The sequence below is a fragment of the Diachasma alloeum genome, unplaced genomic scaffold, assembly GCF_001412515.2.
Source record: "Diachasma alloeum isolate Michigan unplaced genomic scaffold, Dall2.0 Dall_scaffold_00714, whole genome shotgun sequence".
NCBI lineage: Eukaryota > Metazoa > Arthropoda > Insecta > Hymenoptera > Braconidae > Diachasma > Diachasma alloeum.
The window spans coordinates 79,105-105,770 of NW_021680845.1; the positions used below are offsets into that span (position 1 = coordinate 79,105).

The window sequence follows — 26,666 nt, forward strand, 5'->3', positions numbered from 1 at the left end:
GTGATTTTTCAATGACTGGAACTGTAGTATCATCATGCCGATTTTTGAGGGATGGAACTATAGTATCATTGTGAGATGGAATGATTGTCTCATTCAATGTCTGATCGAATAAAGAATCATCAAATTTGACCGCATCCTCAAAAGTCTCCCCATCCCACGGATCTAATTTAAGCCCCTTCGGGGTACTCTTATGTGCGAAACTTTGTCGATATTTCAAGTTAAAAGGCTTCACCTCATTTTTGTTATTCAACCACTCGCGTTTTTCAACATTATTATCAAGCAATTTCATGTTTTTAGAGGTCAATTCTTGATGTCGTAATGATTTTTTCTATAAACAAATTTCTATTGGATATTTTCTATTAAAAAAAACGCGCAGTAAAGCTGTTTTTCAATCGAATTTTCTATCGAAATCGTTAGGTTTTTCCATAAAATTTTTGTTGTGCATGCAAATTTCATTAGATTCAATTTAATTCTAAACATCACGGTAAAAAGTAAAATCCATTGGTATTACTTACCATGGTGATGTCGTTGGTGTTGGAGTCGAGGGCTGGGAAGGACATGAAGGACAGCTCTTCGAAGCCGAAGGTTGATCGTTCACAGTGTCTCCCGTACCTTCCCTCGGGGCAGGAGCACTTGTACCCCGGTTTCTGGCCGACGCAGAGACCCCCGTGGAGGCAGGGGTTCGGCCTGCAGGAGTCTGTAACGGCTTCGCAGTGATTCCCTCTGTATCCAGCGCGGCATAAGCAGAAGAATGAGGATCCGTCTGGGCTGACCTGGCAGGAGCCACCATTCCTGCAAGGATTGCTCGCACAGGCGTCCCCTCGCTCCAGTTCGCAGAGCTTTCCTTCACGATTTGAGGGACACGTGCAGACGAAGTCGTAGCCCATTCTCCGGCATTGGCCTCCTTGCTGGCAGGGGTTGGGAGAGCAGGGGTCCTGTCTTCTCTCGCACCGGGGGCCGGTGAAACCGTCGCGACATCGGCACAACATCTCGTGGACCACGCGGGGTGATGTCAGGATTAAGGACTGACTGTTTGTTATTCTGGCGTCCTCGTAGACCACTAGTTGATCACTGCAGGAGCCCCCGTTCTCGCAGGAGAGGTGCTTGCAGGGGGAGTAGCCGATCGTTACTGGCGCACCCTCCAGGAGGTCCTGCAGCTTTTTCTGGTGCTTGGAGAGGAATTTTATTACCTCGGGCTTTTGTTTGAAACCTGGAAGAAACGAATTGAGGTTTTAGAAGGAACTATTGCCTCTTCAAAAAATGTTATGATATTCTCCAAAGGTCGAAATATAATGAATATTAAATAATTTACAGGGACTGGAAAAATCAGTATTATAATTTTTAATACGTAATTTTTCGATCTCCCAAAATTTAATAGAAATTACTGTTTCATATTTTCAAATTCAATCTTTGTCTCATGTAGAGTCCCAATTGACGTAAACAAGGGAGAACAATTGTTATTGACAATTTTTTCTCTATAAAGTATTGAACTCGGGCATTGAAGAGTTGCATTAAATACCCCGTTAAATAGTGAATGGGTAGTTGGGGTTTTTTATATCATCTATTAAGAAATAAATTCACCTTGTGGCGTTTCTATGGCGAGATAAATATTCAAGTTTCCATCGGTTTCCCCGATGCTGTATATGGTCAGAGTATCGCCGGCCTCTGTCTCCTCCTGCAGGATGTCGAGGAGGGGTCGATAGTGTTTTGAGAGAAATTCAGATGCTGTCAAACGAGATATCTGGAGGGTCACGCTGTTCTCCACTGTGGAATTTGAGAAGACTAGGAATTCCACGGTCACTTTGGAGACTACATCGGGGTGACGCCCGTCGTTGCCAGATATACTCAGAGAATATCCGTGTCCTGCGTCAAAGTGAAAATACACAATCACTTTATTGTAATGTTTAGCAGAAATTTATCAATTTTAATGGATTTCTGAATTTTTTAAAATTTTTGTATATGAAAATCGGGCAAAAAATATTGGACACTTTTTTTTTCATTTTGATGAATAATGAATAGTGAAAAGCTTCAAATATAGTGATAGCGCAGAAAATTTTCAAAAATCCCCCCCCCCTCACTTTTTCTCATTCTCACAGTAATAACAGAGTTGAAAAAAACACGTCATTCCCGTGAAATCATCCGCATCCTTTCCTCGCATATTCATAAAGAATATTCACCGTTACCTCCGCCAAATTTATGGATTCGCATCTCAAATAAAAACGAATTAGATGCGAAGATTCATGTCTTCAACAATTTTTCCTCGCGCCAATAAAATCCCTCAAAAAATAATTATCGCAATGGGCGAAAAATTTTTCTCATCGTCTTGCCTCAATTTCTTTTTATCTCTTTTTTTCATTTACATCTTTATCTCTCTTTTTTCCTCTCTTTTTTATTTGAAACCCATGAATTATTCAGACGCAGTTGTCTGAGAGAGCAAGAGAGAGAGGGGGGGGGGAAGAGAGAGAGAGGGAGAGAGTTACCGAGGCAACACACTAATTTATGAACTTTCGAGTTTGGGGGCTATCCCTCCCCCCCAATCCCGTCCTCCCCACCACAACCGCCACCACCACTCATTCCTTCTCTTTTACGTACCGGGGGTAATTTTACTGGTATGTAAATCGCAACCGATCGGTATACCAAGTACACCGGGATTCGAGCCCTGGAGTATTTTGCATGTGTAGTCGCCGGTGGTATCAGGATCGTTTGGATGGACATCGGCTATTTTTCCCATGAGTCTCTCACCGTTGAATGAGTACACAATAACGTGTACTGAGCGTGGCACTGATGGACTGTCATTTTCGTCTAGTATCATCACTGTCACTGTGTGCTCACTCCTCATCTTTGGTATTCCTGAGTCCTCAACTTCGATCTGTTGACAAATTAATTTTTTCATTTAACGGAAGTAGTACAAACATGACGTGAATTTAGAAATCAAATATTTTTTCGAATAATAAAAGAATTCCCATCAATTCAATTTGTATTTTTGTCTTTTGATAGAATGATGAATTTAATGAATGGCATTGAATAGCAAAAATCACGACTTGGAGAATGAAAATTTTTGAAAAGAGATAATCGGCTAGAAAATGGAGAAATTTGTGTTTCTTCATTTGAACGAGAAGAAATGAAAAAATGCAAAATAACGCGGGCGGAAAGAAATAAAAATTTCCTCTGGCTTTTGTAATAAATAACTTCATGTCGAAACATTCTAGGCAAACAAGAGACTATTGTTTAAAAAAAAATTGAAGAAATAATTTAATGAATCAAATTCTTCTTTCCATTCATCAAAGTTAGAATTTGTGGGAAACATTATTAACGATGAATGATATTATTTTAGGCCTTTTGAATGTATTTTTCCTCGTTACACTCAACGACTCAACTGGAGTTTATTCATATTACTTTAGGTATTCTGCTTTATGAAGAAAAAGCGATTAATAACGAATGGCAGGATGTAACAAGTAGAAGGTAATGTTCTCCTTGATAATGCGTTCATGCGAGGGATAGACGTTTTCGGGAGAAAACAGCGGGAAACCTCTTTGAAAGAAGAAATGTGTCTTCATTTTTTCATAAAAAAACAACTTATTATGGAAGTAACTCCATATTTGGATAAATGGCTCACTAAGGAAGTAGGTAATTGTAATAAGGGCAATTTAATGTTCGTGAATTGTTCACTCATCGCGGAGAGAAGTAGAAACCATTGAGAGACTTTTTCTAGCTCAAGAAATTCCAGCAAAAATAGGTTTCTAATTTTTCGTTTCTAAAATGACTCTTTATTAGCTTAACTGCATATTTACGAGGGCAAGTCAGTTGGGAAATACTAGGCAGCGAAGTAGAGGATGATGTTTCAGCTAATTGCGTAAGTATCTCAGAAACGTAAGAAGTAATTGCACATTTGGATGAAAAATTCAGTACAAAAGTAGTCCATACTTGTTCAAATTTGCAACAAATATAGGTCTCTGACATTTTATCCTCACTCTTTATTAGCGTAATTGCATATTCAGCCGAGCAAGTCAATAGTGAAGTGCAACCTCATAAATAGAAGTTGATATTTCAGCGAATCGTGCATTCATCTCAGAAACATCATAAATATCTCTTGATACTTTCCTCCAAAACCCTCATTATTGAAACAATTGCATATTTGCAAGATCAATTTACTAGAAAAATACTCCCTCGTAATGAATTATTTTTTATTATTATAAGAATTCACAGAAAAGTCCTTTCACATTTCCGTCTAGAGGCATTCAGTCTCGAATGAATTGCACATTTGTTGTGTTCGCTTCTGCTATCTATACATTTATTCTGTTCTATTACGGTCTGACGTAAATGTCTTAGTCCCTGAGTTTTTTTTTTAACATTCAACGTATTTCCTGAGTCCTGCATTTCATGATTTGGTGCCACATTTTAGGCCATTCAATACATGACTCCAAGCAAATTTTAATAATTTATACATCGAACTCAATGGTTTATCAGTACAAACGATAACATAAATTCCAAAAATGTCGCTGGCCATTAAATTTAATGAATAAATTAACGAATAAATTTGGAGAATCTACTCACCAAGAGATCCAGCTGCGGCATGACCTCCCTATCAAGACTCCTCGTAGTCCTCAGCACCCCAGAGTGTTTATCCAACGTGACAGCATCAGCCTGTCGCCCCCCAATCAATTTGTACGTGAAAGGCGCCCCATTGGGTGGCAAATCAGGATCATTGGCAGTCAGCGTCATAACGCTAGTCCCAGCAGGTTCGTTCTCCTTCACATACCCCACGATCTCAGGGGGATCAAAGGTGGGGCCGTTATCATTGATATCCAGCAGTTCAATCCTGACAGTGGCAGTGCCAGTCTGCGGAGGGGACCCGGTGTCAATAGCCCCAATGATCAATTGATACGAAGGAACAGTCTCCCTATCCAGCATCTTCGCAGTCTCGATGTCTCCACTCTGTGGATCGACCTTGAACGTCTGGCCGGCGTTCCCCCCGATAATAGAATAGGAGAACTGATTGTTCTGAGGCCTCACGTCTTTATCAACAGCCCTGACAGTGAGAACCCTGCTCCCAAGAGGAGCGCCCTCAGGAACAGTCGTCTCGTAGTTGTTCTGAAGGAACTCTGGAGGATCGTTGCCATCCTGAATCGAGATGATGACCTGCGCCTCGTCAGTGTCATTCCCCCTGATGCCCCCACCGTTCTTCGCCATTACAGTGAGAATAGCTCTGTTCTGAGTCTCCCTGTCCAGCCGCCTCGACACCGAGATGATGCCCGTCTCAGGACCGATGGAGAACCCTCGATCGTTCGAGGAGCCAACGAACAGGTAATAAACCCTTCCGTCCTCCCCAGAGTCCTGGTCAGTTGCCTGAACAAGCCCCACCGAGGTCCCCACATCAGCGCTCTCAGACACATCGAGATGAAAGACCGGTTGAATGAACTTGGGGTAGTATTCGTTGACTCCTGTGATGTGAACTAGAACAGTTGTGACCCCCACCATCTGGGGATTGGAGTCTGGGTTGGCAGCTACGATGTCCAGGGTGTACTCATTGGCCTCTTCGTAGTCGAAGCTCATTCTCGAGGTGATGATGCCGGTCTCGTGCTGGATGTGGAAGTGGTCTTTGCCACTCCCTCCGAGAATCTTGTACTGAATTATCGCGTATTTCGGGGAGTCGATGTCCTTGGCGACGACTTTGTAGACGAAACTGTTGGGTTTTGAGTTCTCCGGGAGGTACGCCTCGTAGACACTCTGGTTGAATGTCGGGGGGTTGTCGTTAATGTCGGAGACGTTGACGGTGAGAGTGGCCACTGCTGTCTTGGGCTCGAAGCCCAGGTCAGTCGCGCTGATGTTGAGACGATACTCTTGGATCGTGTCGTAGTCTAAAGGCTCTAGGATTGTGACGGCTCCGGTGATCGGGTGGACGGAGAACTCCTTTCTGTCGCTGTTGGAGGATATTTTGTACCGTATCATGCCGTTGGGGCCCTCGTCCCTGTCTACAGCGTTGACAGTTAGGATTGTCGTGTTCACGGGCTCATTTTCGGGGACTCGAACCTGGTAGGACACTGCTGCGAAGGCTGGGGCGTGTCGGTTCTCTCCGGTGATGACTAGGATCAAGGGGACTTGGTCTCTCTGAGGAGGAACACCTTTGTCAACAGCCCTGGCTTTGGCCGAAAAGGTGGAGCCCACGGGAATTCCACTGATGCTTTTGGAGATGAAGACCCAGCCTGTGGACACCTCTACCGAAAAATAATCCGTTGCGTTTCCGGAGGTCAGGCTGTACTCCACCTCTGCGTTGACGCCAAAGTCCGACTCGTCCTTCGCGGAGAGCTTCACAATCCTCTTTCCCGTTGTGAGGCCCTCGGGGACTGGAGACAGATACGACGTCTGCTCGAATCTGGGCGCGTTGTTGTTGGCATCAACGATACTGATGAAGACGGTTGTTCTCGATGACAACGGCGGTCTCCCATTGTCCGTCGCAACGACTGTCAACGGGTAAAGATTCTCCGGTGATGACGGTCTGTTAGTGTGTTTGTACCGGATGGTTCTCTTGCTGTAGATGTCCCCAGTGGCTGGATCCACCGAGAACAAGTCGGAGGGTTGAAGGAGGCTGTAAGAGATTACTGAATTCGGTCCCTGCTTGTCAATGTCTGTGGCCGTCACCTGGCCAACGTGCGCCTTCCTCGTCTGCATCTCGGGGAAGTGGAAGTGGTAGGACTCCTCCGAGAACTCGGGGGCATTGTCGTTCTGGTCCTGAATGGTGATGGTCAACGTGGTCTCGGCTCCCCACGCCCCGTCGACTGCCCTGATCTTCACCAAGTACTCGTCCTGCTCCTCCCTGTCTAAATACCCCACCACCTCGACGTTTCCCGTCACAGGATCGATCGAGAATTTCCCCCCTGGATTGTCAGTGAACGTGTACGTCACATTGGCGTTCTCCCCGATGTCCTGATCACTGCTGGTTATCCTGATCACGAAGGATCCCACCTCGGCGTTCTCGGTGACATTGACGCTGAAGAGTCTGGTGAACCTCGGAGGGTTGTCGTTCTTGTCGAGAACTGTTACCAACACCGTAGCTGTACCTGATAACGTAGGCTCCCCTTGATCCCTAGCTTCGACCACCAGCTCGTAGGAGCTCACGTCCTCTCTGTCCAGCTTCATATTCGTCTGGATCTCCCCGGAGTTCTCGTCGATGACGAAGAACTCGTCGAAGTCGTTGACCAGGTGATACGTTATCTGGCCGTTTTCACCGGAGTCTGCGTCCCTCGCGGAGACCCTCGTCACGTAGAGGGGTGGGTACTCCTCTTCCGCGACGGTTGCGTTGTAGACGGGAGCCTCCATCACCGGGGCGTTGTCGTTGGCGTCTGTTACGTTGATCAGGAGTTGAACGACACTCCGGAGTGGGGGATTGTCGGAGTCCCTGACTTCCACCCAGGCCTCGTAGTACGGCGCCGTCTCGAAGTCGAAGCCGGCAGCCACCAGGACCTCTCCGGAGTGGGGCTCGATCCTCAGGGCGTCTCCTACGTTTCCACCTGCCATGCCGAAGACCAGATTGCTGGCAGCTCCGGTTTTTGGGGTCGAGGCACTCAAAGTTGTGATGATTCGCCCCTCGGGGATGTCCTCGGGGAGAATGAACTTGGTGTTGATCGATGATCGGAAGCTGGGGAAGAGCTGGTGGTCCCACAGGTGGATCACCAGGTCCGCGGTTACCGTCTGGGAGGATCTTCCGGAATCCGAGGCCTTCACTTGGAGCTGGTACGTCGCCTTGCCGTTGGACAGATCCTGCGCTGCTCTTATCACTCCGTTTGATTGGTCTATGACGAAGAGTTTGGCGTCTTCTCCCTGCAGGTGGTAGACGATCCGGGAGTTGTCGCCCTCGTCCTCGTCCACCGCCTTCGCTCCGAAGACAAAGTCCCCGGGCTCTGTCGAGTCGGGGATGTAGGCGGTGTAGCGGGGACTTGAGAACCTTGGGGCGTTGTCGTTCAGGTCTTTCACGAAGATCGTGAGGTTCACGGCCGCGGCGCCGGGCTGCGTCGGACTCGAATCCTGAGCTACTAGGGTCAGGTGGTAGATCGGAGCTTGCTCGCGGTCTAGGGGGGCAACGGTCAGGACTTCTCCGGTGTCCGGATTCACGGAAAAACGCTCGGCGTTCTCGCCCAGGAGGCTGTACCTGTGGGCGAACGGTTTTCGTTGATTTGGGGGGTGAATTGGTTGAATTATTCCGAAGGTTTTGTAGTAAATTCCGGAAGGGATTGAATTGAATTCCAGATTTGAACGCGAATGAAAAATCAAAGAAATATTTTGGAAAATGGGACTGATTGGACTGCTGCCTAACTTTATAAACCTTGCAACGCGATTTTTTTATCGTGAAAAATGTTAACCATCATTCCTCAAATTTTTCCTCAAATCTAAGCGTAATAAAAGTGGATTAACGCGTTTTCAATGAATAAATCAATGCATAATGATAAAAAATAATATGCGTAAGTCACCGGCCAATAATGCCAATGTTTTTTTCCGTGGAGAAATTGTGAATTCTGTTCTCAAGTTAGTTTTTTCTTTCTGACGCGCGAAAGCCCCTACACAACAAGATTCATTCGTAAAAATGACAAGTTATGATGCACAAATTTGTCCATACAATTAGTCAACGAGTTTTAGTGACGATAGCAGGTATTATTAATGTTCCAGGAGTGTAATGTCCCCCTTTTAGTCCTTGAAATATTCACTTTGTCCGAGTGGAGTCAGTAACTCACCTAATTTTTGCATTCAATCCATCATCTTTATCAGCAGCTGTCGGTTTAGCTACCCAAGTACCAGCCGGTTGATTCTCAATGACATCGGCCCTGTAATCGGTACGTGAAAATTCAGGACTGTGGTCATTCACATCCAGTACAACGACTTTCAGGACACCCGAGCCAGTCAAAGGGGGTGAACCTGCAACAAGATAAGAGAGAAAAAAAAAATACATTTTTTGCTCGTTTAACTTTATTTATATGTCTCTCTGTTTGTTTGATTTTTCTTTTGACCCGATATGCCCGACGGGGGCCTGGAGGGCACCAGTGCGAGGATAAGAATGGGGGTGTGGAGGCACGTAGCGATCATACGTCATTCCACGGAGGGGATTCAAGGACGCACAAAGGATCCTCTTGCAACACGCTCCAACTGGTACTGCACATGTATATATCTTCTGCCCCATCCTTTGTGCGTATGTACAGAGTATGACAAATTCACGGACGATTAATCTCACCACGACCACAGGCGGATATGTATAAACTTTCATTGAGTTGACGGAATATTTATTTGTGGAGACAATAAATATTTATTGGTTGCTGGCTCTTTCACTGTTTATTCGCCCATTCATCCATTGATTTATCTATTCACTTACTATTTTCAGGGCGCGATTATGAAACCGAGTATGAATTTCAAACGTCTTTGCTGCAAATGTGTAAAGTTTTCACTTATTTATCAATCATTTTTCCGTGAATCATACAAAATTAATTAAGCCTGAATTAACAAACATTCCCGGCTACTTTGAGGAAATCTTGGTTTTTAAATCAAGACCATTCTCGTTTATGAATTGATGGTTTCTCCTGCTGTAAAATTAATCTACTCAGGTTTTAAGTATCTTTCGACATACCTCTGAAATTCATCATTTTATCTCAATGCAATTAAATCAACATAAAAATATGACTCCTTTGGGATTAAAAGTATATAACTTTTATGTTCAGGAGAATGTTCAATTATCCGTAAACATTATCTTTCCCTCATGTTATTAATTCAAGAACATTTTTCATTTCGAATAACTAGGTTTTTGGGATTCAATTGTAAAGTTTTTTCTGCGGAGATTCAAAATCTCTTTCCTCCACGAATAATGCATTTTAAGGCCATATGTTTTTTAAAAATCCGTCACTTTGTTGTATCCCCTAGAAATTACTATTCAAGTGCCAAAATATTATGCAAATGCGAACGAAATTTGAATTTCGAATAAATAGTCTCTCCTTCTTTTCAATTACCGTTGTCCATTTATTTATTTATCGCTTTGTTTGATTAAATATGATTTATTCTCCCTGGGAACTTTGTGATGCACATTGCCGACGTGATACACTCAGTCTCAAATGCACGCCAAAGAAGTTTGGAGAGGGGGAGAAGCAGGCGGGAGTCGTAACAATACTATAAATCATAATATTCAAATTAACAAAGGTTCAATAAATTAAAACTCCGGTCATGGGGCCCAGGACGTTGTACGTTTATATGAAAAAAAATGGGGGAGATAGGGGGAAAGGGGAGACGGTGGGGTGAGGAGAATGAGCCGTTCCCTTTGAGGGGCTACTCTCTTTACTCTGGCTCACGTCAAGAAATCCTCTCTTTTCCTTTCTTTCTTGCCCCCAAGGGGCAACCCCCTCACCTCTCTCTGCCGAAAAATCAAGCCGCCATTATGGATCGCTCTCTCCTCCGAGCGATTTTGAGGAGGCATCAAAGTCGCCGTAATCGTCGAATAAAATCATACATCAAAAGAAATTAACAAAATGAAATAAAAGAGAAAAATTTTGAAACACGAGAGAAAGTGTTTTGGTTTTATTATTATTCATATTTTATGGTAAAAATTGGGTGGAGAGGGAGGCCCTGGGGGGGCCTGGGAAAGCAGAATTTGGTGGTGGTCCTTTGGATTTGCTGGGAACTGGGGGAAAGCGGCTGGATTGGAGGGAAAAAATCTTGAATTTGGGATTATTGCTCGTGATTTGGAGAGACGTGAAAAAATTGATGATTAAATGAAGAAGAGATCCTCAATTGGCGAATTAATTTTCCTCCAATATCTCCTACGATGTGACGATTTTCATGCAATCCCCCCAATAAATTCGTTGAAGTATAAAATTACGACAAAAACATCAGAAACAAAAAGTGTACCGAAGTTTTCGTGGAACACATTACATGTGAGGTTATTACATTTACATAATGAAATACTCATAAAGTTCTAATAAAAAATAAATTGCCCGACGTTGCCAAAGATATTCATGGAGTATAATTTTTTTCGATGAATCTGCACATTCACATAGTCATAAAGTATCAGAAACCAGTGAAATAAAAGATCCGATCCAACTCTAGAAATTATTCATGAACTTGGCGTATTAAAATATGACCACTGACTGATGGAATTAATATCCAAAAACCCCCCGAAAAGTCTCCCAACAAAATTTATCCATTCGCGCAAACATAAATTCGTGACCTATGCTGTGAAACATTTGTTCAGTGGAGCGATAAAAAACGGTAATAAGGTATTCGGATGGATGTTCAACGCCTGAAAAAAATGATTTCGATGATAAAAAAAAATAAATGGCAAATCCCAAACACATTTATCGATAAAAACACTTGTTCTCCGTGTACAAGATCGCATAAACAAGCGTGGGATTATTTATAAAAACAATTTACACGTTATTTGACTTAACCCTGAAGATATATGAACTGAAAAAAAGGAGTTTGAGAAATCTGTTATTTTGATATTTTCCACAATTTTTTTTTGCCGGTCAAAACCTCCCTCAAATGATTTACCGATGTGGCATTATTGCTCCGTGGCATGAACGTACACATACGCAGGTGCTACGGTGCCCCGATGCGGTCCAATGTGTCGTAACAAGCGCTGAGATTTATGGCAATTTCGTGGATAAATAAAAGCTCCGAGTCTGCCACGATTTTTATTATACTTTTTTCACTACTTATCAGAAACACGAAGAAAAAAGTGATAATAATTCAACCGTCACTCCATCTCCCGTTCATCGTTATTTTCTTGTTTTGTAAATAAATAATGAATTGATATTTGGGCGAAAAATGCCATGAAATGAGGCTTAATTCTTTCGATCCGGGTGTTTGGGCCGCGTGACGAGCGAAAAATGAGATGATTATTTTCGTAAAATAACGAGTTGGGACTTGCCGAGTAAATTAGAGGTGGCAAATGTGCACATGTGTGTGGTTAATGCACGGGAGTAAATGCTTAGCGCGAGTTGTTAATGCATCATCTCTTTGAATTGAGAAGCGTGTGCCGGGGAATGCTGTGTCTTGTCTCGAATTTCCGTTTCCACTGGGAGGAAAAGCGACTGTTCGACGTCGTTGTCGGATTGATTTAATTATTTTTGGGGAACATCGCGGAAAAAAAGGGAGGGATCGAAATATGTATCAGAAAATTTTTGGCAGATCCTCGGTATGCAATGAGAAGAAATAGTTCGATAGAGAGAATTATAATAGTATCTGTAAGTAAGAAGACTCTCAAATTTATCCCCACTCCTAGCGGGCGATTGAGTGACGAGTGACTGACTGGTCAGCCCTGCGTGAGCCTTGAAATTGTATCGACCTCATTTTATCCTGTTATATTAAAGCCTCCAGTTTAATTTACATCTGTGTCCATTATTCAATAATTAATTGCTGACAACTTATTCAACTTGCAGCCACTTCCATCAGGTTTTGAGATTTTTTCCTCAATCGATCTAGATTTCATTCGGGCGTTCAGTTTTGCATTTTTTTCTTGTTCAAATCCTTTCCGTCATTTGTCACTAGTTGAATATTTTAATTATCAAACATTTTGCAATGATTTTCTTATTTTTCCAGTGTATTTGAAAATTTATCTGTGATATTCTTGTTTACTTGAGGTTGAGGCGCAAAGCAAATTTGTTGAAATTGTGTATTTTTTAGAAAAATTCATAGATCAATGAAAAATTGAATTTGTTATGTTAAAAACATTCTGCATATTCCGAATTTTAACATTTCCGCAAGTTTAAAAAACGTATCATAATTATTGTGAGTTTCTCTCACGCAATTTAGTTGAGAAATTTGATTGGAAATCTCCTCGGACATCCCAAAGTCCAACAAAACAAAAATCTCATATGTTAAAGCCGTAATTTCCCGAAGTACCTCCTCTCCCACGTCCAATCACTCTGGGACAAGCAATTACCCATGACTTAACCATATTTTTTTCATGCGAAAAATTGAAATAAAAAAAATCATCGTGAAAATAGTTTCAAGTGATTAGTCGCCTATTCTCGCAATCAACTGGCACTCGCAAACGCATTAATAACCATTTATTAACTCGTGAGTTGACACTCGAAGTACAAACCCGACCTCGGCGCCACGGGTGGTTTACCCATTCACCCGCCCATGCGCCACGGTTATAACGGTCCTACATCACCAATCACCGTAAACATTAATTTTTTCCATTCTAATTTAAAGCACTGCGATAATTGTAAATTTAATTCTAGTGAAGTGTCCGTTTGTCGAGGATCTTTGACGTTGGGCTGATGCCTCCCCTCTTCTTTCCCCTCAGCCGCACCTGTACATTCATCCATCCACAACTAAAGATGAATATAAATTTCTCCCGGGAAAGGAACTAATGAATTTTTGTTGAAATATTTTTTTCAATGCAAAGCACAACTTCTTCTCTTTGTAATGACCCTAGACTGCGCTCAGCTGATAAGTCTGGATTGTTATAAATATTTGGCTTTCGGGTAAGATTTTCGCAAATTTTTATCCCATTTTAGTTCCCCTGAAATGTCAGTTCAATTATTTTCTGAAAATTAGTAGAAATCAGGAAATTTCCGGTAAATATATTCTTAAATTTTCAATTAATTGAAAATTGCTGGTAATTTGGAACTGAATATTCACCTTTTCGTTTTAAATTCAAATAGGTTGAACAATTCTCATCTTAACGCTTTTCAAAATGATTTTAATATCATATTTTCTACGAAATTTCCATTTTTTTTCTAAAAGTGTATTTCTGAGTTATGAATATTTCCAAAAAATAAAGTGTCCATTTTACCTCACCGTCCCCTATATTTAACAAAACCAATTTATTTTCTGTGGATATTTTTTCTGTGAATAAACGGTTTATTACTAGTTAACTAAATAAAAAAATTATTTTTCTGGTGGCCCCCAGGGTTATCAACCCCGTCAACTTCCGTTCTAAATAAAATAAAATACTTTTCCGATTACAAAAACAAATTAACCCGTCCCCTCCCCCCTAAAACTCGACTCCAGCATTTTGATTCCCCTCCACTCCTATTTATCTTCCAGCTCTTGAATTTCATTTCGCAAATACACGTAACGAAAATCAGTCCAACGAGAGAAGCCCGAGAATAAAAAAATTGAATCCTCTCCGAGGGCCCCGAGTACCCAGAGAGGGTCTTAATATAAATATTCAGGCGTCTGGCGTTCACCCGGGAGGATCACGCCTCTGCTGAGTGTTCTCGCGAACAAGCAAAAGACGAGGGATGAAAGAACATCTTCATAGGGTCCCCTTTTCAGGTATGAATGGAACGAGGGTATACTCCGCGCGTGAGAAGACGCAGGTGAAGCAAACAGAGAGAAGAATGGAGAATGTGTGAAGTAAAAAAGAATAAAAAAACAGCCTCACGTGAGTGAGACAGTCCGATCTCAGCGACTGAGTGAGTGAGGATGAGGAAAAAATCCTCCAGCGTTGGTGGAGAAAAAGAAATGACGAAAAAAATGAAGACTGCATTATGCAGAGAGATGCCAAGCAGTCGTCCAACATCGTTGGAAGGGGGAGGGGGAGGGGGACCAGTGAGTTTTCATCGTAAAAGGGGACCCGCGTGTGTGACGTGACCTTGTCTTGTCGCAGTTCGCCAGTCCAGCACAAAACGTCGTCGCCATTGTGTTTACCCATTTCATTCCTTTTTCAATCCCAACGTGGCACTTTGTGGTCCCCTCCCCCTCCCCTCTCCCCCCCGCCCTCCACCCTCATTCTATCTCAGTCACATGTGAAAGAACATCTCGAATCTCAATCGTTTCCCTCCTTTCTGCTTTGTATTCTCATGATAACGAGGGGGCAGTCCCCAACACTTGGAATAATTCCCCCCCCCCCGCCCCCACACCCCCCAGACATTGCTGATTCCATGGGCTGGATAAGACAATTTGCACTGCCACGACCTTTTCCAATTATAACACCCACCCTCCCCCTGGCAAACTTGAGGAACTCGCATGGATTTCTTCCAGCGATTTTTATTCCCTCATTTTACTCACATTCGTTAAAAGACAAACGTGCTGGAATCTGACCTTGAGAAACGTCGTACGAGCACTTCGTCATTGTCCCTGTGTGGCAACAAGTGCAAAAGCGGCGAGACTCCACAGAAGTCGAAACAGTGTCCTCGGGGGCTACTCAAGATCTAAAGATCCCAAAATGTTTTTATGGTTTTTCTTGTTTTGCTTTGGCCATTCTTAGGCGTCTGGGGCCCTCGTGGAGGAGAAGGTATTGAATGCCAGTGGAGAGTGTGGGGTGAAACGGTGGAGGTGACGATTGGAGGGAAATTGAGAATTAATCGGTGGGAATGATAATTATTTGTTGATTTTGGGGATTAGCTTTGTTTAATGGCGAGGAGAGTTTTTTATATCGCTCATGTTGTTGAGCAGTGCAAAATTGCGTGAAATGAGCTTTTGATGGATCTAGCCATGTGGTCCGCTGTATCTGAATGCTCATTTTGTAAATTAGTGAGTAAAAATGGGAATCGTTAATTGTCTAGTTGTAAATTCACGAGTTGTGAATTTTAATTAGATTGACAATTTATAAAAATAGCTGCCTGATTCTCCACAATTTTTAATTATGCTCATTGTCATACTGTCATTTAACTAATTATTTTAGAAAAGTGATTAATCATTTTCAAGCAACAATCATGATAATTTTTATCTGGATAGATGAATATTGTCATGGAAACATTAACGACATAATGAAAAAAGGAATTAATCCATAAAAGAAAATGATAAAAATTGTAGAAAAATAAAAAAGTGATTATTCAAAATGTAAATTAATTATTTTTACACACAAATCATTACAACTATCAATTGTCATTGATTGCGACGATGATTTAGATGCAAATTTTCATAAAAATCTCAATCAAATGGGACTTGATGAGAATAATAAAAAAACCATGAAAATAATGCAAAATTTGTTATTTGAAGACATTAAAAATTTTTATCGACAGGGGAATGGATAAAGCTCGATTATTTTTCACCTCCGGTCGTTCACACGTGCAGGCAACTGGTACTCGTTGGAAAATTCCCCCCGAGGCACGTAGAAGATTATATTCCTCGGTATATATTGGTGATTTCGATCGAAGTGGAATCGTGAAAGAGTGGGCTTTATAGTGCGCCAGCGTGTCAGTCAACCGTTGACAATCGGACAAGGCCGTTCGGGCGTGTCACGTATGTAAGAGTTGCACCGGGCAATTCTTGTATATTCCGAACAATTGCAAACTCTAGTCACGGCACAAGGCATCGACTGTAACAACTATTTTCATTTTGATGGAAATTGTTGGTGTCGTAAAGATCGAGGGGGGGAATTAATTGAATGGGGGGAATCAGCGCGATTCGATATCGCACGAGCTATCGAAAATCGAGAGATGCGGGTACAGCAGGTGAACGAGACCACATTCAGTGCGTCTATCGGGAGCATGAGAATGTCGTAAAAAAATACACCTGCTCAATGCAAAAAATATGAATAGAAATGCCTCATCATTGCATAAAAAACAATAGTGAAAAAGCAACCTCTGTTTAGCGTATTTATACCTTTAGGCAATTTTTTACTCTCTTCTATTTAGAGGATAGAATAACCTCAGGCAAATGACGAATTCGAAGCAAATGGAACACTGCATTTAAACTTTTTCCATTAATTTCAACGATGTTCTTGTTCGAAGTTAATAAGCTGCGGATTCATTGCAATAAAAATGTTGTATTTATATGAATTAAATGATTGAGTACTACACTGAATTCCCAAAATTTTCCAACTGTGGAATAAATTTACTCCAGATATAAATTTATTGTGCAACAGGGCTTGGTGCAACCGGCCCTAGCAGTGTCAGTAAAAAAAACGAAATATCCTTGAAAAGAGGTAAAAGACAGTGAGCAGGGGTTGATTTCTCCTCACCGTGTTTTGTATGGAAGAACGTCTCGCCCTCCCCTCCATCCATTTATCATTCATATGAATTCCCCAACAATGCCACCTGCACAGACCGAGACCCTCAGATATCGGTGTTAACGAAGCTAATCCTCTCCTAGAAGTCCATCAAAAACAATTTGTTGAATGGTGTCCCCTTCCCCCCTGCCCCCCTGTATTTTTTTCTCTCCCCATGGCGTCCCATTTATTCACCCAGTGCCTTCAGAGAACGCGCACAGATGAAAAAAAGAAAATTCCACCTCTTTTGGCTATATACCACGGGTATATAATAATCATAATATTTCAATGGGAGAGTGGCGCGCTTTAATAAGAGAATAAGGGAGTGTGACGGCCGTGGAGTATGAATAAAATGCGAGAGCACCGAGGCAGGTTTGGTTATAGCAACCATCTGTCTCCCTCTCGCTCTCGCCTTGTCCCTCTCTCTGTTTCCATCGTGAAAAGATGCATGGTGAGTAAAATGCCTTAGTGAAGAGATAAGAAACACTAAAATTTTAGTGATGGCGGTGGTAGAGCGGAGGGTGAGGGAAGAAAAGGAGTGAGACAGAAATCCTTTGGACAGGAATTGGATGGCAAGAGGTAGAAGAGCTGGACTTGGGCGCACCGATTATCATAATCGCGCGTCATAACTCTGCCTGTTTTCTTACCGTCCTGATGCTCTTCCCTCACGGCTTCAGACTCCGCTGGGAGGATGCACGGTGGAGGACTACCGGGGTGTGTCAAAGAAAAAATAAATATGAGAGGGAATGAGGGGGAAATCCACTGGGGCTTATCGCGCGAGTGAAATCTTGGAATCGACGGCTTTTTAATTTATTAATCTAGGGGAGCAGCGCGGGCACCAATAAATAAAGGGAAATTCTAGGGGTTTCGGCGCGGGAAACGTTTGTGAAAAATTGTGGACAATTTGTCTTCTTTTAATTTTAAGTGACTTTTTAGTTTTGAAATGAAATTTTAGGTAAACACGCGGCAGAATTCTGAGAATTTGTGAGTTTTGCAGGTTTTTCATGAATTTTCGTGGTGGATTCTTTGGAGAATTATTTCGTCGAGACTATCAATTTTTACGAGATTGTCGAATTATGTGAAAATATCACAGAGACAATTGTGAATGAATATTCGATATTCCATGAATTTTTTTTTCAATTCCATAAAAAATATTGTTGAAAAAATTAAGAGACTGGTAATAATTTTCAAAGGGTGGATTAAAAGGATTAAAAGTGAAATTTCAAAATTTAATAATGCATTTACCTGAATTCTCATTTCCACTACTTTCGATTAAATATTTCGACAATTTCCATTGATTTTTCAACTCAAATCCTCATGTTGAACCGACTCAATCCCCAGTGATAACATTACTTCTCAACAATTATCAAAATTCGTACCGGAAATTGTTAACAGTATTATCTTGTAAATGATTTGTAACATATCACCACTCCAACTCCCCAAATAATACAAAATCCCGAACAAAGAACAATCCTCCCAATTCAAAAATTCTCTCTCACCGCATGTTATCTCAATGATTATTCCGTTTGATGTAGAATGATTCAGCTGTTGCACCAAGGCAAGGATTTATTATGTCGAGTAAAATTCAAATGAAAATATTGTTGAAAAATAAACATTTGATATTTGAGCAACGATAAAACGATTAGAACGAAAATAAAGAGAGTGGAAAGAAAAATGTGTCGAGTCAGGACTCTAAGGGTTAGAATAATTTCCACCTCCCTCCTCCGACCTCCTCGGCCTTTCCCATTCGTCGGATGACTTTTGATTAACAAAAAAAAAAAGAAAAAACAGGTAGGTAACCTCCAGCTCGGGGCCCCGTTGTTGATCGAGCAAACATAAACCGTGAGGTGAAATATACACAACTCAGGGAGGCCAGACACAGTGAGGCGCATTGTCCGGTGCCACAAGGAGTCTAAAGTCATTAGCATATGTGTATTTTAGCATGATTATGACCGTGCGTTTTTAATCTTGGAAAATAAAAATAACTGGAGACTCAAAACGTTCTCGAGTCCCACGGGATTTGATTTCCGGAAATTTTTATCAAGTATGATTGATGCAAATCACCATAACTCATTCGCTTTTAATGTTTTCCCCTCAAAAATGAGAAGAAAAGTCGCGAAATTGACACCGGGTTTTATTAAAAATCGGCAAACATGCATTTTACGACTTAATTACTTGAATTTAAGCGGCAAAAAATCATTTTCATTGCAATTAATTGTTGTATCATGAGGGAATCAAGTTACGAGAATTTTAATTTTTCTTTCACCGAAGAAACTCGATGGGAGACTCAACTTGAATGTTAACCTTCCTAAAACGGTAATGACTCAACCTAAAATTCACGAACACCAACAAAATCCCCTCGCCCTGCCCCTCCTATAATGTCATATTTATCCCACGATAGAAGCGAGAATAAAAATAATCATACGTGCAGGCATACCTCCAATTCCCCCGGACAATGTGCATCGTTGAATAAAAGAAACTCTCCATCTAATAAAAACAAAAACCCCAAGAAAATAGGATAATAAGACGGCAGGGGTTTGTCGCACGACCGGCCTATTAGAAACGCCGAGGGCGGGTGTGCGATTACACCTCAGCGATGTTATACCTTGATGTGGCCACAGCATGTTTTCATCCTCTCCCTCTCCCTCTCCCCCTCCCTCTGTAGAAGATTCCCTCTCCCCCCTTGTACCCACGTATACACAGAGAAAAAGCCCCGGGGGTATTACTTGAAGCCGACACTACGACGATTGGACATCAGCAAAGAAGGAAGGAAGAAGTAGAAAAAAAAATCACAAGACAAAACTGAAAAAAAAAAAGAAATCGACAAAGAGTCGAGAGAATTTGAAAAAACAAAACGAAAAATAAATCCGAAGAAAAAAAGAAAATATTGTTGAGATGAACGTATACTCTGGCACTTTTATTTGTCTCAGGCATTGGTGTACCTCTTCCCAGTTTCCCTCCCCCCCCCTCCCCCTCCCCCTGCCCCTCCTCGCCAGCAACCCCTCGCATACACACATAAGTACATCCCACGTTTTCTACTCTCGTCACGCGACCCGCGTTTCTGCACGCACATTCTGCTCTCTCTTGCGTTATGCGCACATCGGGATAAAGATAACGGGATAAGTGAAAAATAATAGAAGAAAAAAAAATACGGGGGATTATGTTCAGTTTTGTTTGTTTCATTCTGGCATTTACTATGGCAGTTAAAGAGTGACATTTCTCGGGTGAGAAATAATGAAATTGCCTGGGAGACATTTACCAGGAAATCCGGTATGAGATATTGCTGTGGTTAATCCATTCATTAGTCGGTTTGTTTAATTATTAATAATTATTTGAGGGGGTAATTAATACCGCGAGGTTTAGCAAATTTCTGACTGTTACTGGCAATCAACAGAGTGGGAGCGGAATAGCTCCCGGAGTTTTTAAATATGCAGAAATATTTTCACTGAAATTTGAAAAGAAAAAGTTTTATTTAGTAAGAATGAGGGGATTTTGATGCGCAGATAATTCCCCATTAGTCTTTTTCTCTTCATCTTATCTAAATTAATGAATTTGTAAAATATTAATAAAAAAATTACCTTTTTTAAGATTTTTTTTTCAGAGACTCGATTTGTATAATTATTAATAATTATTAGAGAGTGCAATTGACACCCCGAGGTTTATTAAATCCCCCACTGTTCCTAACAAATTTCCAAACATTCCGAAATATTTTCAATTAAATTTTCAAGTAATGAGAATAATATTTTTCATCTTCGTCTCATCTAAATTAATGAATTAGTAAAGTATCTCCGAAAAATGACCCCTTTTAAGGAATTTCTTTCAGAGACATTCAAGAATGAAATATCGCTGCGGTTAATTCATTGATCCCTCCGTTTCTTTAATCATCAATAATTATCAGCGGATGTAATTGATACTTCAACGTTTATTAACCCCCCGCTGTCGTTAACAATTAACAAAATTCCCGCGGAATGGCTTCCAGAATTTCCAAACATTCCAAAATATTTTCAATAAAATTTGTACCTCGACGTGATAAAACGTGAGAGACGACGCGAGTAAAAAAAAAATTACGTAATAAGAATAATATGAGAACATGGTATCGGTTGCCCAGGAGGGGTTTGATGCACAGATAATCCCCCATTTGTCTTTTTTTCCTTCTCCCTCCCATCTCTTTCCCACCCGAGGGCCCAAAAACAAGAATACGATTACGAAAAGACTGTTGTATCCTGGAGAGAAGAAGTACCCTGATATCCCCCAGCCTCCTCCTTCCCTCTGTGCACAACCCCACGTCGTCTTAAACTTTATGTCTCATACTTAGTTCCACGAGGCAAAAGACCAGTATCCGTGGCATACGCACCCATCAAGTCAAGTACTTTATGCGGCATTTTCTTACCTCTTACTTTTCAACTCTCCTCAGTTACCTTTTCCCTCCACCCCATTTACCCCTCCCCCCTCTGACGGTCCTTGCACCTTGCACCTTACACCTTGTACATCGCACTTTGCACCTTGCGCATTTCTCTCCATTCTTGAATATTTTTTTCCACCGCAAATTCTCGTTGAATCCTTCATTCTGTTTATTTTTCATCCTCCCATGAATTTTTATTTCATCATTCTTTATTCTGTCGCGCAGTGTATTATCCTTACCATTAGTTTCCCGGGGAAAATTCTTTAATTCAGAGACAGTCGATGGGTAAAGTAACATGTTAGCCATTGCAGCTATCCCACGGACTTAATTGCTCAGTGAAATATATGTATGCAATGTTGATGTTACGTGTAAAAGGACAAGTGCGTGCTCCTGTGACTGCATGAACGAGAGAGAGGTGTTTTTTTTTCGGTGTTGTTTTTTTGTTGGGTTTTATTTCCTGCCCGTTGGGGATAAACCTCTCTCCCTGCGCGAGGAGATGTATCAAGTAGATATGGACATGAAGAGGTGCCATTAAATTGTTTAAAACATTTTTTCAAGGGGGTGAAAACAGGGGAACAACGATAATTTCTTAATCGTTTTTCTGAGATGTTTGGCGGTTGGGAAATGGGAAATAAGAATTTTCACATTCTGAGGTGACAGTTAACTGTATGTTGTTGTGATAATCGAAGGAATGGGAAGAAAATTGCTGAATGGAGTGATTTTTTGGAAATATGCAAATATTAATTCAATATTTTAATATTTCTGCAGGTATAATCGTCTTAGGCGTCTGTTAGCTAAATAAATCTTCAGAATAAATATATGTCTGGAGTAAATTTATTCCACAGTTGGAAAATTATAGGAATTCGTCGTAGAGTGCTTTCATTTTCAGCTATGGAAATTTCATTTTCATCATTGAAAAATGTAATTCTTTGCAGAGAACCCTTGCAATTATTTACAACATTTTTCTAATTAACGCTGAGTGTAATTGCCCAATCACTCATCCAGACACGTTTTCCATAAAAAAAATTTAAAAATAACTCCCCCAAATTCGAAAATAATCTCCAAAAGACATTACAATTACCTCCAATTAGCCATAATTACAATAATTTCCGAAACGAGAAGAAATTTGCTGAAAGCTGTTATTTTTCGTAAATATTCAGATATCTGGCGAGTAGAAAAAAATGATTTCCTTCACTTGAAGGAATTACGTGTAAAACGACAAGTGCGTGTTGCTCTCTCCCCCGACATTATTATTTTTATTTCTACCCCGAAGGTATAAACCTCTCCCTCTCTCGTTTCACAAGATGTATAAGATAGATACATACACGAGAAGGTGGCACATTGAATGGTTTAAACCTAAAAAATGTTGAAAAAAAATGCGGGGGAAAATTGGAATGCCGAGAATTAGGCTCCTACGGGGTTTATGCGTTTTAACGTTTGACGCTAGCTCACGTCCTTTTACCTTGTTTTTCATTATTCAAGGTATCAAACACAACAAACCCCACCTCAGCCAGCATCCGCTATTCGTTTGTACTTGAGAAGGGGTATATGTTTATCTCTCGCGCTAAACCAAGCGGAATTTACGCGGTGGGCAACGCGCCTGAGAGATCCGATCGACTCTACGTATCTCTTTGCTTCTGGCTATTCAGTGTCGTAGAATCGCGCTTGGATCGTTTCTAATGTCGAGTTATGTGACTATTGGTTGAGTCAGATGGGGGGATTAAACTTTTGCGGCAGTAATGCGACACACCAGCCAACATTATTGCGCAATTTAACCATTAGAGGGACATTTTTTACACTGACATTGAGTAAAAACATCGGGCCGAATAATTTGTGGTTTTTTTTTTCGCTGCAGTAATTAATTTGCGAGAGCGTGAAATGTAAAATTAATCGGGGAGAGGGAGAAAAAACTGGGAAGTAATTGACGGGAGAGTGAAGTTATTTCTGTTAACACGATTATTCTCGAACAAATTGAAAAATATCTAGTCTCGGGGGTTTTATAAGGGGGAAAACATCCGTTGGGGGAAAGAATTCCATCGAGGATACCGCACTGGACGAGTATTTAAGGCTCATAAAGTGGGTGGAAAAACGAGGGTGAAGAAGTGGAATTGTTAATTTACCTGTATCCATTGCAACGAGCGTTAAAGTGTACTCGGGGACCATTTCCCTGTCGAGTGGTCTCAGCAGAAAAACATCTCCCGTGCTGGCATTAATGCGAAACAGATCCGTGTCTCCCTCCTTCAGGAAATATCTGACCTGGTCGTTGTACGGTGGTGTATCGGCGTCGTACGCTTTAACCTGGTGACGAGAAAATCATCCCTTTCTTTATATGCAGAGTTTCTATGTATGGATTAACACATTGTTAAAATTTTTTAATGACATTTCGGATGAAGATGCGGCGGAATTAGCAGCATATGCGAATTTTCAGATTTTTAACACGTGATAAAAAGTTCCAACAAGTGTGAGAATACTTAACAGCGTATTGAGGTAAAATTCCGTTGATTCAACTGGCAAAATAAGGAATGACTCTTGATATTCCGTAATTTTTGCAGAATGCGATTTTTCTTTTATCGAAACTATCAAATTCAAAGTTTATTCACGAATTTGTCGCATTATGTCACGATATTGCAGAGATATTTCGTATTTACTTAGCAATTCCAAATAAATATTCCCCAATCAATTGAAAATATCGGTCTCCACTATTGATAAAATGGAATTTCGTGAAGAACCGGGTAATAACTTTCAGAAAAGTGATATGAAATTTGATTTGAGGGGAATGAGCTGAGAAAATTCCCAGTCGCAGGTAGAATTCGAGAGAATGAAATGGATTCAAATAAAAAAAGACGTAAATCCCATAATTTATTAAAATAGTTAATTGGAAATTAATATTCAGTACCAAAATGCGTTGAGTTCTCATCCAATTTAAAATCCAAAAAAACATTCACCTGAATTTTCTTAATGTTCACTGAATAACTGAACTTGAATTTACAGTTCTTCATCAAATTGAGACAAAAATCAATGAAATATGTGGGATATTTTATCATATGAATAACTTCACTGGAAACGTAAGTGACGTTAAGAATTTCCAGGATTTGCCACAAAAAAATCCGGCAAAAAATTGTATTCATAAATTGACCTGTATCACTTGGTCTCGTATAAACGGTTTTGCATTACGCGTTAACTTATGGAAAATGAGTTGCACGTAAATTCCAGTCTCGAACATTATATACGATAAAATGCGTCGTTTTACGGGTCGTATGTATCCAACAAAGTGTTTGGGCATTCAAACTGATATGATTTTTTGCACTCTTTACCTTCCTCCTTTTTTCACTCTCTCATCTTTTTATTTTCGGAGTTGAAGGCCACTTTCTACTGTCCCACCCACCCAGCTTGTCGCGTGTGCACGTGAAGGGACATATCGAGCCAGAGGTCAAACCGGCAACGTAAAATCGGGGATATTAACGTTACAGTAACAGGAGAGGTACAAGATTTTAGTTTATCGCTGGATCAATGGGGTTTTCTCGTTATGATGAGGCGATTCATTTGTTGGGAATGACTGAAGTGAATGGTCTACCCATCAAACTAATGAGGTTTAATAATGTCTTTCTTGAGAGCCTATTGAAATTCCGGATAGTTCTCTCTATATTTGAACATGCACCTGACATCTAATTCAGTTCCGTATTGTTTACGTATTGAAGAAAAATATTAAAAAGAATGTGAAAAAAAATCGAGTCGTATTGAATTGATAATTTTATCTATTTCATGGGGAAATTATTAGAATTTCGACGTCTACAATAGTAGGGGAGGGTGGGGTAAAACGGACACTTTAGACTTTTTTGAAATTATTCATAACTCCGAAACAAATTGATCAATTGAGCTCAGTTTAGGCTCATCACAAAGTGAAAGAATTGTTCTTTGTATTGAGACAAAAATTATTAAATTTATTAACATTTTAAAAAAAGTCAAAAGTGTCCATTTTACCCCAACCTCCCCTACGAAAGAAAGGGTCAATGACATATAGACGCCGGTATAAAATGATTTTTCTCCTCACCTGAATGACGAAGCCACCGCCAGGCGGTACCATATTCTCCATAACATGCGCAAGATACGGTGAGTCCAAGAAGACCGGGGCATTATCATTAATATCCAGAACATTAATGATGACTTCAGCGGTGTCTTCCCGGGAGCTCTCCCCCACCTCCGTGGCGCAGTCCTCGGCCTTGACGGTCAGTCTGTACCGCGACTTCCTCTCGTAATTCAGGTTTTTAGAGACCCTGATGACCCCAGAGTCCTCGGAGATAGTGAAGTCCCGGTTTTCGTCGCCCATTGCGATGCTGTACCGCACCCGGCCGTTGGCCCCCTCGTCCCTGTCGGTGGCTGACACCTGGAGAACACTCGCACCGATGCTGGCGTTCTCAGCTACCGTCGAAGAGTACTGCCTGGGATTGAATATCGGAGAGTTGTCGTTCTCGTCTAGGACGATTACAGTTATGATCACTGACGATGACTTCGGCGGTTCGCCGCGGTCGCGTGCTGTCACCGTGAGGGTGTAGTTCTGCCTGCGCTCGCGATCGAGGTGTCCTGACACCCGGAGGAGGCCGTCAACTGCCCCGAGATTGAACGGAACTGACGTGTCCTCCAGGGAGTACTCAACGTAACCGTTTCGACCCTCGTCCTTGTCCACCGCTTTTATTGCCATTACAATCGTGTTCGTTGGCGCGTTTTCCATCACTGAGGTTTGATTTGGGGTTATAAACTCGGGGGCAACGTCGTTTATGTCCAGCAGGACGATTGTTACCTTCGAATAAAGGAATAAATTGAAGAGAGAGAAATTCAGGGACTGATAATTACTCTATTTAAAGAGCAACGGTGGTATCAGAGAATTTCAGCGAAAATTCAAAGGCAAGTCTCTTTGAATTGGGGATTACAATTGTTAATGTGGAGTTTTAATATGCTTTGGTGGTGGGACGGAATTTTTTTAGAAGATTGAAGGCAAGTTTGAATTTTCAGCGCTTGTGATCTTCTATTCCGATTTATCAATGAGCATGTTTTATAATTAATTGTGACGCCCTCTCGGTAATTCGGAAAAGAAGTAATTCTCGTGATCTCCTTTGCAATTTTCAAAATTTCTCGGGAATCTTTTTGAATTTTCTGCAGAATGCGAAAATTTTTTCTGCGAGAAAGGCTAAAACTCTCTCAGAACTGCAACCGATTTCGATAATTGATGACCTTTAATTTCTTTCGAAGCGAAATTCTTCGATTTTCTGGAATGTTTGTGACAGAAATTAAATAAAGATTCAAGTTTTCGTTGGAATCCTCAGATTTGTTGCATATAAGAAACAGCAA

General features: G+C 41.2%; 1 protein-coding gene across 1 annotated transcript in view; it reads right to left on the reverse strand.

Moving 5' to 3' along the window:
• LOC107044335 (cadherin-related tumor suppressor) overlaps window positions 1-26,666 on the reverse strand; it is a 96,643-nt gene that overhangs the window by 4,849 nt on the left and 65,128 nt on the right. The window contains exons 5-11 of the mRNA XM_029126550.1: window positions 25,372-26,118; window positions 23,441-23,618; window positions 8,727-8,907; window positions 4,555-8,146; window positions 2,593-2,869; window positions 1,582-1,863; window positions 516-1,210 (exon numbers count right to left, since the gene is read on the reverse strand). Of these exons, the coding sequence (XP_028982383.1) occupies window positions 516-1,210; window positions 1,582-1,863; window positions 2,593-2,869; window positions 4,555-8,146; window positions 8,727-8,907; window positions 23,441-23,618; window positions 25,372-26,118 (5,952 nt within the window). The remainder of the gene's footprint in view (window positions 1-515; window positions 1,211-1,581; window positions 1,864-2,592; window positions 2,870-4,554; window positions 8,147-8,726; window positions 8,908-23,440; window positions 23,619-25,371; window positions 26,119-26,666) is intronic.